The 12,826-nt window shown below is 49.4% G+C and overlaps 1 protein-coding gene across 3 annotated transcripts in view; it reads left to right on the forward strand.

Moving 5' to 3' along the window:
* Window positions 1-12,826, forward strand: part of CELF5 (CUGBP, Elav-like family member 5) — a 93,550-nt gene that overhangs the window by 76,405 nt on the left and 4,319 nt on the right. Inside the window, exons 7-10 of one of the 3 annotated variants that reach the window (XM_015411294.1) lie at window positions 4,919-5,060; window positions 5,104-5,106; window positions 8,557-8,625; window positions 11,190-11,252. In XM_015411294.1, the coding sequence (XP_015266780.1) occupies window positions 4,919-5,060; window positions 5,104-5,106; window positions 8,557-8,625; window positions 11,190-11,252 (277 nt within the window). Of the gene's footprint in view, window positions 1-4,918; window positions 5,061-5,103; window positions 5,107-8,478; window positions 8,626-11,189; window positions 11,259-12,826 lie in introns of all 3 variants that reach the window. The other 2 variants (XM_015411292.1, XM_015411293.1) reach the window with 2 other exon arrangements.

A 12,826-nucleotide genomic window follows, 5' to 3' on the forward strand; every position in this document is an offset into this window, starting at 1 on the left:
ACCCCCAGTCCAGGCCGGGTCCCTCCCCCCCTCCTTTTTCTCTCTCTCCCCTCCCAACATCCTCTCTCTCACCCACTCTGTTTCCCACCTCTGTTTCTCTGCCCTTCTTCCTTCTCAACTATCCTTCCTCCCATTCACTCTCTTTCAATCTCTGTCTTTCTACCCATCTACCTTCCTTCCTTCTTTCCTTCCTAGCTTTCTCCCTTCCTTTCTTTCCAAAATAATCCCATTAACCCCACTCTGTCTCCCTCCCCTTTTCTCTCTTTCCCCCCTCTCTAACTCTGTCTCTTTCTCTCTACCTCCTCTTCTCCATTCCTCCCTTCCACTCGCCCTTCCTTCCTATCTAGGGCCCGTCGTCTACCGCCACGACGGGCTTTCCTTACTAGTATTGATATAATGCTATTTTTGTACCAATTTCTTTTTAAAAAAACAACAACACAGTCATGATATTGATATATCAATATAAGCATGCACAAAAAAATTAAAAGGGGTGTGTGTGCTGTAGGGTTGCCAGGTCTGGGTTGGGAAATACCTGGAGACTTTGGGGATGGAGCCAGGAGAGGGTGGGGTTTGGGGGAGGAGGAGCCTCAGCATGGCACAATGCCACAGAGTCCACCCTTCAAAGCGGCCATTTTCTCCGTGGGAGCTGATCTCTGTCAGCTGGAGGCCAGTTGTAAAAGCGGGAGATCCCCAGGCCCCACCTGCAGGCTGCCAACCCTAGTGTGCTGTGACACCACTGATGACGACAGCACCCTCCCTTGAAAATCCTGATTATCTGAGGCATGTGTGGAAGAAAATAAAGAAGAAGAGTTGGTTTTTATAACCCACCTTTCACTACCAGAAGGAGTTTCAACGCAGCTTACCTTCCTCTCCCTGTTTGGTAGGCGGGACTGAGAAAGTTCTGAGAGAACTGCTCTTTTTTTAAAAAAAGCAACATTTTATTATCAGGATATAACAACATGTCCAACATTAAAACATTTCATCATTCATTATATACCCCTTTCCCCTCCCTCCCCTTCTTTTGGCTTCCCGCAGTGCTCGCACCCCCTCCAAATCCTCCCTCTTCTTATCCGTCATTTTCCTCTAAAACTAAACTTAACAGGTAACATTTTCTTTAACTAATATCTTCATATATTCAACTATTTCAGAGTTATTCTTAATAATTATCAAAACAAAATAGGTTATTCTTCACATCCCAATATTTCTCCAGGTACTCTTGAAAGTCCATCCAGTCTGCAAAGAACTCTTCTGCCTCTTTGTTGTTAAGTTTTCTTGTCAATATATCCATTTCTACCATAAAAAGCAACTTTTTTATCCACTCCCAAATCTCAGGTGTTCGTTCTTGTTTCCAACACTGAGCGTAAGTCATTCTAGCCATTGTAATCAAGTACCACATCAATGTCCTCTTTGTTATATTCACTTCTTCCATTTTGAGAACCAAAAGCAATATTTCTGGTTCTGCTCTTGAGAGAACACCTCTGAGAGAGCTGTGACTGACCCCAGGTCACCCAGACGACTTTATGTGAAGGCGTGGGGAATCAAGCCCGGTTCTCCAGATTAGTCCACCGCTCTTAACCACGACACCACGTTGGCTCTCCACCACTGTGAAACTGACTCCACAACTATGAAAAGGCAGAGGGAGGACAGACATGTGGCATAACCATGCCCAAACGGATTCCAATGCTTGTGAATTGACTGCCCAAAAAAATCATGAGTAAGTCAAGTGTGCAGAAAAGCCCACGATCAGGTAGAACCCATGCCCCCCCGATCCTAAACTAGGGATGGGCATGAACCAGCTCACGAACTACGGTTTGTGACAACTTTTGGCCGGTTTGTGGTTCATGAACTAAAGTTCATGGCAGGTCAACCGGCACAAACTTTCCATGGACTTTCAAGCACTTTGTGGGGGTTCGTGGGGGTTCACGAACAGATACATTTCCAAACAGACTGTCTCTGCTCAAACTAAATGATTACCAAACTTCCAAGCAACTGGAGGAGTATTCTCCAGCCTTGGAAACACCAATAGGTTTCCTGTGGATTTGATGTGTGCAGCTTGCACTTTTGAACTTGAGCATGACATTTTCCCCAAAAGCACTTTCCTGGGGGCATCTTCTTTGGGGGGCCATAAGTCAGACCCTCTAAGTCCAATCATCACATAACTTGGAGGGCATGTAGAGGAGTATCAGGGGGAGATGCCCTGTGACTTTGATGTCTCTAGCTTGAATATAATCCATTCTATACACTCCTGAACATCTTGAACCTGCACCTGTCATTTCCCCAGACAGCACTTTCATGGGGGCACCTTCTCTGGGGGGCTGTAACTCAGACCCCATAAGTCCAATTCTTACCAAACGTCGAGGGCAGGTAGAGTTGAGTCATCTGCAGATCCCCTGTGAGTTTGGTGTCCTTAGTGCACCAGGGGGTTGTACTACTGCCTCACCAAACTCACAAACCGAACTGGTTCATTTGGTGCCCAAATATTGTGGCCTGTTGAGTACAAAAGACTAAATCCAAGGGAAATAGCTATGGCATGAAGTTCACCAGGAGATATCAAATTCCTGACCAGGATCCAGCCGCCTTATGTGGAATGGACCACCCTGGGGATATTGGGCAGAGAAAGATCGCTCAAGGCACTCAAGGCCTTTCAACTGGATCCAGTTCAGCACTTTCTGCCGCAGCCTGTCCCCGAAATAGAACCAATTCAGGTTTGTGACATCAATTATGTATAAATGTCATGGCTTCCCTATCACCTAAAAAAAAAAAAATCCCAAACAGAATCCTCTGAAATCTGATCATCCTTGGGAAGCGAAGCTGAGGTCTCCGAGCTCAGAGCACCAGGGGTCGTTTCGTAGAAAAAGAGGTGCAGGAGCTCATTAGCATAAGTTATTAGCATGACTTATTTGCATATGCCACACCCCCTGATTTCACCGGAAGTGTCAGAAGGCAACACCCACCGCTCAGGCTCCACTGGACTGTTTTGGATTGCTAGCTATTGGAGGGGGGGGGGGGACATGCAGATCTGTCCTCGCAGAGGAGGGAGAGCTTGTACCTGAATAAAACTTGGTCTTAAAGGTGCCACTGGACTGTTTTGGGCCGGGGGGGGGGCTCTGCAACTTACCTGGCTGCTTCTTGCTCTGACTGAGGGCTGCTGGAGCAGGGGGCGGGGCTTGTGGCATGTGCCCGCCCCCTGGGCTCTTTACTGCCGGAGCTCTGCTCCTGTGCGCTCCTGCAGGAAATGACCCCTGCAGAGCACACACATGTATCATTGGAACTGATGGTAGTTTTCTCACCAAATCGGATAAACTCAACAAAGGGTGACATGCAGTGGTTACAGTGTCAGACTAGGATCTGGGAGACCCGGGTTCAGATCTTTGCTCTGCCATGGAATCCTGCTGGGTGGCGTTGGGTCAGTCACGCACTCTCAGCCTGTCCCACCTCATGGGGTTGTTGTGAGGATAAGAATGGAGGAGAGAAGAACGATGTCGCCCCTGTGGGTCCCCAGCAGGGAGATTGGCAGGGTATGAATGAAGTCAATGCATAAATAAATAAGGGGGCGGAGACCTTTGATTCCAGTCACAACCTTCAAGATTTCTGCCAAGCTCTGGCTACTGAACATCAAGAATCTCCCCCAAGTCTTCTTTGCCATTGGCTAAGCTGCCAAGGTGTTAACGGAATGTTCACGCACACTCCGGTGGGTTAGAAGCAGGAGACGCCGGCACAATGTGCCTCCGGACAGATCTGCCGTTAATGGAAACAGGGTAGGCAGCACTGTTTCCTTGAGTGCGTGCATGGCAATGGGTTGTGAGTAGCAAGGATGAACAGTGTGTATGTGTGTATGTGTGTTGAGAGCCAGTTTGGTGTAGTGGTTAAGTGCGCGGACTCTAATCTGGGAGAACCAGGTTTGATTCCCCACTCCTCCACTTGCACCTGGCTGGATGACCTTGGACCAGCAGTAGCTCTGATAAGAGCTGTTCTTGGAAAAGAGCAGTTTCTGTGGCATACCCTCCCCCTAGATGTCTGCCTGGCATTGAGTTCCAGTTAAAGGCTCGTAGCAGTCTCTCTGTTGATGAGTGTAAAGGCAATCTCAATATGTGAAGGATGTTTTCTGAATCATCAACTGTTTTCTCTGGTGGGAAAAGTGGGAGAGACATTATTTAAACCAACAGATCCTTCTTCCCCCTTCATGCAAATTTCCCATGTGCTTCCCATGTGCTTCTCTCAAAGAGGGCGAATAACTGCTCTGAGGTGGTTGATTGAATGTGCGAGAAATTCCGCCCCCCCAAAACACACACACACACACACACTTCACCTGAAGAAGTGAGCGGTGACTCAAGAAACCTCCTACCCTGCCACGAATTGTGTTAGTCTTGAAGGTTCTTTTCTTTTGCTGATTTTTCCTACCCATTTACCCACCTGACCTCTGAGCCAGAAATCTTACCAAAAACTTTCTGGAATGACCACTCCATTCAGATAACCTCCACTTTACTTAAACTTGGACCTACTCTTGATCTAAGAGTTTCTTTAATTGATAATACGGAACCTACTCTAAAGATCTCGGCATAGAACACCTTGATTGAAGGTGCTCCTGGACTCTTGCTCTTTTCTCCTGCTGCAGACAGACTAACGTGGTTCCCCATCTTGATCTGTCTGCAGAAATGACCCGTGACTCAGGAAAGCTCCTCCCCTGCCACAAATGTTATTAGTCTCTAAGGTGCTCCTGGACTCTTGCTTTTTTCTACACTTCACCTGAGACAAAGCCTGGCTGGTATTTCCCAATTCAAACACTCTTTTGTCTAGTTTGGCAAAGACAGTGGGAAGGGAACTGGAGAGAGAAAAGGGGTTACTCGCAAGCGCCCACCTCCCTGATTTTTCTCGGGTCTCCCCACGTTTATTTACTTCCTTACTCTTCCTTCTGCAGCTGATGCAGCAGCAAACGGTTCTCTCAGCTTCCCATGGGAGCTTCGTGAGCCCGAGCCTCGCCTTCTCCCCGTGCCACATCCAACAAATCGGCACGGTCAGCTTGAACGGTCTGCCCGTCACTCCTGTTGCACAAACCTCAGGTAGGCCTCTGTGTACGAAGGTCAGCGGGGAGGGAGCCTGCAGGAGGTAGCAGTTCTGTTGTCACCCCAGGTTCTGAGTTCGGATCCCTGCCATGAAGGTCACTGTGAAAACCCAAGCCAATTGCTCTCTCTCTGGGCCTAGCCTACTTTGCAGGGTTATTGTGAGAACAGGATAGGGGAGGGAGAACTAAGCCACACTGAACGTCTTGCCCAGAGGAAAAGATAAAAATGTATAGATAGCTAGGCCAAGGTACCGAGATGTTAGAGCCAATGCCGAGATGGAGAGCCACTTTGGCGTAGTGGTTAGGAGTGCGGACTCTAATCCGGGAAAACGGTTTGATTCCCCACTCCTCCACATGCAGCTGCTGGTGTGATCTTGGGTCAGTCACAAGTTCTCTCGGAGCTGTTCTCTCAGGAGCAGTTCTCAAAAGAGGTCTCTCAGCCCCATCTACCTCACAGGAGGGGAAGGGAAAGGAGATTGTGAGCCACTCTGAGACTCCTTCGGGTAGTGAAGGGTGGGGTATAACTCCAATCTCCTCCTCCTCCTCCTCCTCCTCCTCCTCCTCCTCCTCCTCCTCCTCCGCCTCCTCCTCTTCTTCCTCTTCTTCCTCTTCTTCCTCTTCTTCTTCTTCTTCTTCTTCTGGAATGTTCCTGCACATTCCAGTGTGACATCCTTGTGTGACATGCATCTTCTTTCTGAGGAACAGGAAGCTTTGGCCCACCTAGTTCAGCATCGCCTACTCTGTCCAAAAGGACCTTCCCACGGTCTCTGGGAGAGAGAGGTTACCTCTCCTCCTTTTTATCTCAACAACCCATTGGCTTGGATCCAGCAGAGTGTTTCTGCAGATGGAAGGACTTCCATCGGCTGAGCATGGCTTTTTCACCTCCCCTTCCCCCACTGACTTCAGTCCCATCCACCACCCCCACCCCCAGAAATATTGCACTGGGGAAAGATGGACTGTAGCGAGACACAGGAGGAGAGAAAGTCCTGCCGTGTGGGTGGGAATCCTTCTGTCTGCCTTAACGCTGTTGGGGATCCAAGCCTAGTAAGAATTGTGGATACTTACAAAAGTTGGAACCCGAGGTCCGCAGCCCAGGGGTGGCACACGTATATCTGTTCAATTTTGTAAAAATTCTGTTGCACAAAAAAATGGAAGAGGCATATGTCGTTCCCCGCTCCTGTTCTGGCAGCACAACGGCCTCATAAAGTAGTTCAGGCAGAGAGAGAGAGAGAGAGAGAGAGAGAGAGAGAGAGAGAGAGAGAGAGAGAGAGAGAGAGAGAGAGAGAGAGAGAGAGAGAGAGAGAGAGAGAGAGAGAGAGAGAGAGAGAGAGAGAGAGAGAGAGAGAGAGAGAGAGAGAGAGAGAGAGAGAGAGAGAGAGAGAGAGAGAGAGAGAGAGAGAGAGAGAGAGAGAGAGAGAGAGAGAGAGAGAGAGAGAGAGAGAGAGAGAGAGAGAGAGAGAGAGAGAGAGAGAGAGAGAGAGAGAGAGAGAGAGAGAGAGAGAGAGAGAGAGAGAGAGAGAGAGAGAGAGAGAGAGAGAGAGAGAGAGAGAGAGAGAGAGAGAGAGAGAGAGAGAGAGAGAGAGAGAGAGAGAGAGAGAGAGAGAGAGAGAGAGAGAGAGAGAGAGAGAGAGAGAGAGAGAGAGAGAGAGAGAGAGAGAGAGAGAGAGAGAGAGAGAGAGAGAGAGAGAGAGAGAGAGAGAGAGAGAGAGAGAGAGAGAGAGAGAGAGAGAGAGAGAGAGAGAGAGAGAGAGAGAGAGAGAGAGAGAGAGAGAGAGAGAGAGAGAGAGAGAGAGAGAGAGAGAGAGAGAGAGAGAGAGAGAGAGAGAGAGAGAGAGAGAGAGAGAGAGAGAGAGAGAGAGAGAGAGAGAGAGAGAGAGAGAGAGAGAGAGAGAGAGAGAGAGAGAGAGAGAGAGAGAGAGAGAGAGAGAGAGAGAGAGAGAGAGAGAGAGAGAGAGAGAGAGAGAGAGAGAGAGAGAGAGAGAGAGAGAGAGAGAGAGAGAGAGAGAGAGAGAGAGAGAGAGAGAGAGAGAGAGAGAGAGAGAGAGAGAGAGAGAGAGAGAGAGAGAGAGAGAGAGAGAGAGAGAGAGAGAGAGAGAGAGAGAGAGAGAGAGAGAGAGAGAGAGAGAGAGAGAGAGAGAGAGAGAGAGAGAGAGAGAGAGAGAGAGAGAGAGAGAGAGAGAGAGAGAGAGAGAGAGAGAGAGAGAGAGAGAGAGAGAGAGAGAGAGAGAGAGAGAGAGAGAGAGAGAGAGAGAGAGAGAGAGAGAGAGAGAGAGAGAGAGAGAGAGAGAGAGAGAGAGAGAGAGAGAGAGAGAGAGAGAGAGAGAGAGAGAGAGAGAGAGAGAGAGAGAGAGAGAGAGAGAGAGAGAGAGAGAGAGAGAGAGAGAGAGAGAGAGAGAGAGAGAGAGAGAGAGAGAGAGAGAGAGAGAGAGAGAGAGACAGAGAGAGAGATTGATTGATTCCAGCCTCGCGGCTGAAATGAAAAAGATCCCAGGGGACTGAACCTCAGTTCGGACGTCTGTCTGGCCCCACGCTTCCCTGGACTGCCTGCTTCTTTATGGTCTGTGTAAAGTGCCATCAAGACACAACCTACTTATGGCAACCCCAGAGGGTTTTCAAGGCAAGAGGTGAACAGAGATGGTTTGCCCTTGCCTGCCCCTGCATCGCAACCCTGGACTTCCTTGGTGGTCTCCCATCCAAGCAACCTGGCCAGGGCTGACCTTGCTTAGTTTCCGAGACATGATGAGATCAGGCTAGTCTGGGCCATCAAGGTCAGACTGGGCTCTTTTTGTAGCAGGAACTCCTTTGCATATGAGGCGACACACCCCTAAGGTAGCCAATCCTCCAAGAGCTTACAGAGCTCTTCTTACAGGGGCTACTGTAAGCTCTTGGAGGATTGGCTACATTAGGGGTGTGTCGCCTAATATGAGAGAGGTTGGGGGGGGGGGGGGGGTGTTAACCAGTCAGCACCATGCACAGCGTCTGCTTCAAAACACCGGGACCGATTTCCTGCAAGCAGTTGTGCCGCCGTCGTTCTTCCATTTCCCCTGCTTGCATTGCTTAATTTCAACCTATTCGCTGCGCGGCCGCATTTTGACCCGCAGCCCCCCCCCGATTCCCCCCACGTCTTCTCGATCCTTGTTTTTTGAGATCGAGAAGACGCGGGGAAAATCAGGGGGAGCTGTGGGTCAGCGAATAGTGTGAAATTGACCAATGCAAGCGCAAGCGGGGGTGGGGGGAGGAAGAGCGAGGGCGGCACAGCTGCTTGTGGGGAATCGGTCCCGGTTTGGGCATCGCTTGGCCCCACAGAGGAAAGGCGTGTTTGCACTGGACCCTGCAGAAGTGATTCTAGGTTGTCTCCCTTGCTTTAAAGATGTAATCTCTGTCCTTGCGATGGTGTCTCTTTCTCCCGTCTGCAGGGTTACACTCTCCTCCCCTCTTGGGAACAACTGCCGTCCCGGGGTTGGTCACACCGATCGCCAACAGCTTCACCGGAGTGGTGCCTCTCCCCAGCAGCCATCCCACCCTGGAAGCTGTTTATGCCAATGGGCTTATGCCTTGCACAGGTAAAACCAAGCAGGAGAAAGGGGCAGTCTGTTGGGATAAGAGGACTTTCCCCGGCCTTTTTGGTCTCTCTTATGGGGGGACGTCATTTTGGTTTCTCTTATGGGCGGTATATCCAGCCCTCTGCTTGCCAGCTAAACCACCCCGTTCCGGCCCTGGGGATCAGTGAAGCCGGTCTGGGGAGACCAAGGTGCAGGTGCCTGCTTCGTGAAACTCACTGGAGGATAGGGTTACCAACAAGCCTGGCGCAAAATGCCCTGTCCCTTTCCATGTGGAAAGGTAGAGCAGGAACTTTTCATGGCCTAGAGGTAAATAACAACTTAGAATCATAGAATCACAGAGTTGGGAGGGGCCGTACAGGCCATCTAGTCCAACCCACTGCTCAGTGCAGGATCAGTCTAGAGCAGTGGTGGCGAACCTATGGCACGGGTGCCAGAGGTGGCACTCAGAGCCCTCTCTGTGGGCACGCGTGCCATCGCCCCAGCCAGGCCCAGACCATCATTAAAGTGTCGAATTCTCTGCCAAATAATTTTAAGTAAGTGAAAGCATTTGGGATTGCTTTCCTTACTTTATTTGGATTATCTTAAATTAATGTATGAGTTGTTTTTTCTAAAGTAAAACCTCAGTATTCAGGTTAAATTGCCATGTTGGCACTTTGCGATAAATAAGTAGGTTTTGAGTCGCAGTTTGGGCACTCGGTCTCTAAAAGGTTTGCCATCACTGGTCTAGAGCAATGCTCCCTCTAAGCTGTGTAGTCCTGTGAGCAAAAATTCTACTTTGTGAGCTACTGGCGTTAAAGTTGTGAGCAAGCGATTCGGCTACTGCACAAATTAGTTTGCTCTGGAGCAGTGTTCCCTCTAAGCCGAGTTAGTGTGAGCTAGCCCACAGCTTTTTAGTCTCCGGCTCACACATTTTTGTCTGAGCTCACGGGGGATGGCTCCAGAGCAAACTAATTTATAGAGTAGCCAAATCTCTTGCTCACCACTTTACTACCAGTAAGCTCACAAAGTAGAATTTTTGCTCACAAGACTCCACAGCTTAGAGGGAACATTGCAGTCTGGAGCCATCTTTACGGAGCTAAGACAAACATGAGTGAGCCGGAGGCTAAAAATATGTGAGCTAGCTCACACTAACTCAGCTTAGAGGAAACACTGGCCTAGAGTATCCCTGAGTGACAAGTGTTTGTCCAGCCACTGCTTAAAGACTGCCAGTGAGGGGGAGCTCACCACCTCCCCAGACAGCTTATTCCACCATTGCACAACTCTGACTGTTAAAAAATTTTCCCCCTAATATCCAGCCAGTACCTTCCCGCCCTTAATTTAAACCCATTCTTGTGAGTCCTCTCCTCTGCTGCCAACAGGAACAGCTCCCTGCCTTCCCCTGACAGCCCTTCAAAGACTGCAAGAGAGCAATCCTGTCCCCCCTCAACCTCCTCTTCTCCAGACTGAACATTCCCAAGTCCCTCAGCCTTTCCTCAGAGGGCTTGGTAAATAACACCTCACCAAGTGTCTGTTAAAAGGACAGGACGCTTTGCGCCAGGCTGTCTGGCCACCCAGGTGGGTGACTTTGGGCCACTCACTCTCTCTGTCATCCCAATCTACTTCAAAGTAAGGATAAAACGGAAGGGAGACCCACGTTTTCCATCCTGTGAGATAAAAATCCAGCCAATGAGGTGGTGGCAGTTCAGTGTCTTGGAACATCAAATTCTAAAATTCTGAGCATTCACATCTGGGCTACAAAACTGAATAGCCGAGTATTGTGTTTTGAAGGTTTCCCTGTTAGGCGAGAGGACCATCCACTCCACTGGGCAGGGATTGGGGCAACAAGATCTTTGCTTTACTAAGCAAAAGACTTGGTATGCTTGTAAGTACAGAAGCCACAGAGATCCTTAAGCGACCAAAATCTTGAGCCAGAGCTCTGGATGGGGCTGTGGCACAACCGGACCTCTTGCACGGGGGTGGGTGCTGCCCCATTCATGGCACTAGGAATCCACAGATTGCACACAGCTCTGCTTTCCCTGGCCACCACTGTCATGACTTCTGCACCCAGAAGACATTGGTGGATCGAAGCCAGAAAGGTGCCCAAGAAGTACCCACATGTACTTCTTCCTTCCAGATAGGAAATGCAGATAAATATAACTTCCTTCCTTCCCTCCTTCCTTCCCCAGTATTCTAATAATTTCAGGTGCAGACCAGGAGAGGCCTGGTGCAATGGTTAGAGCAGGGGACCAGAGTCCGGGAGACTGGGGTTCGAGTACCCACTCTGCCATGAGATTCACAATGTGACCTTGGGCCAGGCAGTCTTCTCTCCGCCTAACTTACCACTGCTGGGAGAGGATAAAATGGAGAGCTGGAGAAAGGGAGGGGGGTCTAAAAAATGAGATGGCATCTGGGATTTAAATACCAGCTCTCTCCGCTATCTCCAGGGCTAATTTTGGACACTGGTGTGAAATTTCTTTGCCGTTTTAGTTCTAATTTTAGGACTTCCAGCTCTTCCAAGGCAGGCCCCATTTCCCCTTTCTTCTCAAGCCTTTCATTTCCTTTCCCTTAAATCTCTCCTTCTGCAGCCCAGAACCCTTCGGTAGCAGAGACTCTGCATCCAGCATTCACCGGCGTGCAGCAGTATGCAGGTACCAGTGCTGAGTCAATGCTCTTCCTTTGCATTGTATGGCCAGTCTCCATCAGGGCTATTTTTGGGCAGGAACGCACAGGAACGGAGTTCCGGCTGGCTCCCAAGTTGGCCACGCCCACCAGGGACTCATTAGCATAATAGGCCACACCCAACAGCAGAAACTCATTCGTATTGGCTACAAATAGGGGTGTGTGGCCTAACATGCAAAAGGCCCTGGGTTTTGACAACAAACAAGGTAAAGAGAATAAGAAGCAAAAGGTAGGGATGACCACACTTCTGGTAACATGGGGGTGTGGCCTAATATGCGAATGAGCTGTGTTGTCAGGGTGTGGCCTAATATGCTAATGAGTCCCTGCTGTTGGGTGTGGCCTATTATGCTAATGAGTTCCTGCTGGGCTTTTTCTACAAAAAGAGCCCCATGATAGTTGAATTGCAAGATGAACTCCCTCCCCCATGGCACCGCTTGGGACTTCTTATGGGTCAGCCAGCCTTTGCGGACTTTGGGGCAGTTTTTGCTCCGAGCTTTCTCACATCCTCCTCTTCCATTTGTTTGTGTTTCCTTGTTTTCCTTGTTGTTTCTCTGGCGCTTTCTCAAATTGGATTGAAGGTAGCTGAAGGAAGCATAGAGAAACCATGAGGGGAAAAAAACAAGGAGACACAACAAATGGGGGGGAAATGATGTCGTGCCCTGACCTGGATAGCCCAGGCAAGCCCGATCTCGTCAGATCTCAGAAGCTAAGCAGGGTCAACCCTGGCAAGTCCTTGGATGGGAGACCTCCTTGGAATACCAGAGGCAGGAGGCAGGGGCAGGCTTTATCCAGCTACCTCTCTGAATATCCTCCAGGCCCCCAGTAGGGGTCAGTCACTAGAGGTCGCCACGACTTCCAGGTGCACGCACACACACACGTGCACGGACACACATATGAAAAATATAACCCCCCCAAAAAAGAAAAGAAAAATTATGTCATAAGGAAACTGGGAGAGAAAAACATTGCGGTTCAGTACCCAAACAGCAGGGAAACCCTAAGTATGCAAAGATCTTCCAGGGACTTGGAGAGTTTCTGTGACAGCAAGGGACTCTTTGAGAGCTCCTGACGTTTCCGATCAGCACCCGTTTCCATGAACAGGCAGTGGTACACGTGGGTTGAATGATTTCTTCCTATGCACCTGCACTTTTAAAGCACATTATGCTCTAGATCAGGGGTGTCAAACATGCGGCCCGGGGGCCCGATCAGGCTCCCGGAGGGCTTCTATCAGGCCAGCAGTAAAACTGGCAGTCTTCTGCTTCTTCTTCCTGTTCTGCTGCTGCTCCGTCATCATAGGTTTGCAGCTTACAGATACACACCTGAACAGCAAACTCAAGATTGCAACAGCACAGACATTTTGATGCAATAATTCAGAGCAAGAGGTGTCAGTTTTCAGACACTGTTAAATAAACAAAATACTGCAAGAGTGCTAATGTTTTAAGCATGACTTTATTTTAAGGGGCGGGGAAACCCCTTTGTGATTGTGTCCTTTATAAAGTTTATATCTCCGCCGCCTGGCATTACATTTTATGACACACATGGCCCG

Source organism: Gekko japonicus, unplaced genomic scaffold (genome assembly GCF_001447785.1).
Source record: "Gekko japonicus isolate JY-2015 unplaced genomic scaffold, Gekko_japonicus_V1.1 scaffold2190, whole genome shotgun sequence".
NCBI classification, from domain to species: domain Eukaryota; kingdom Metazoa; phylum Chordata; class Lepidosauria; order Squamata; family Gekkonidae; genus Gekko; species Gekko japonicus.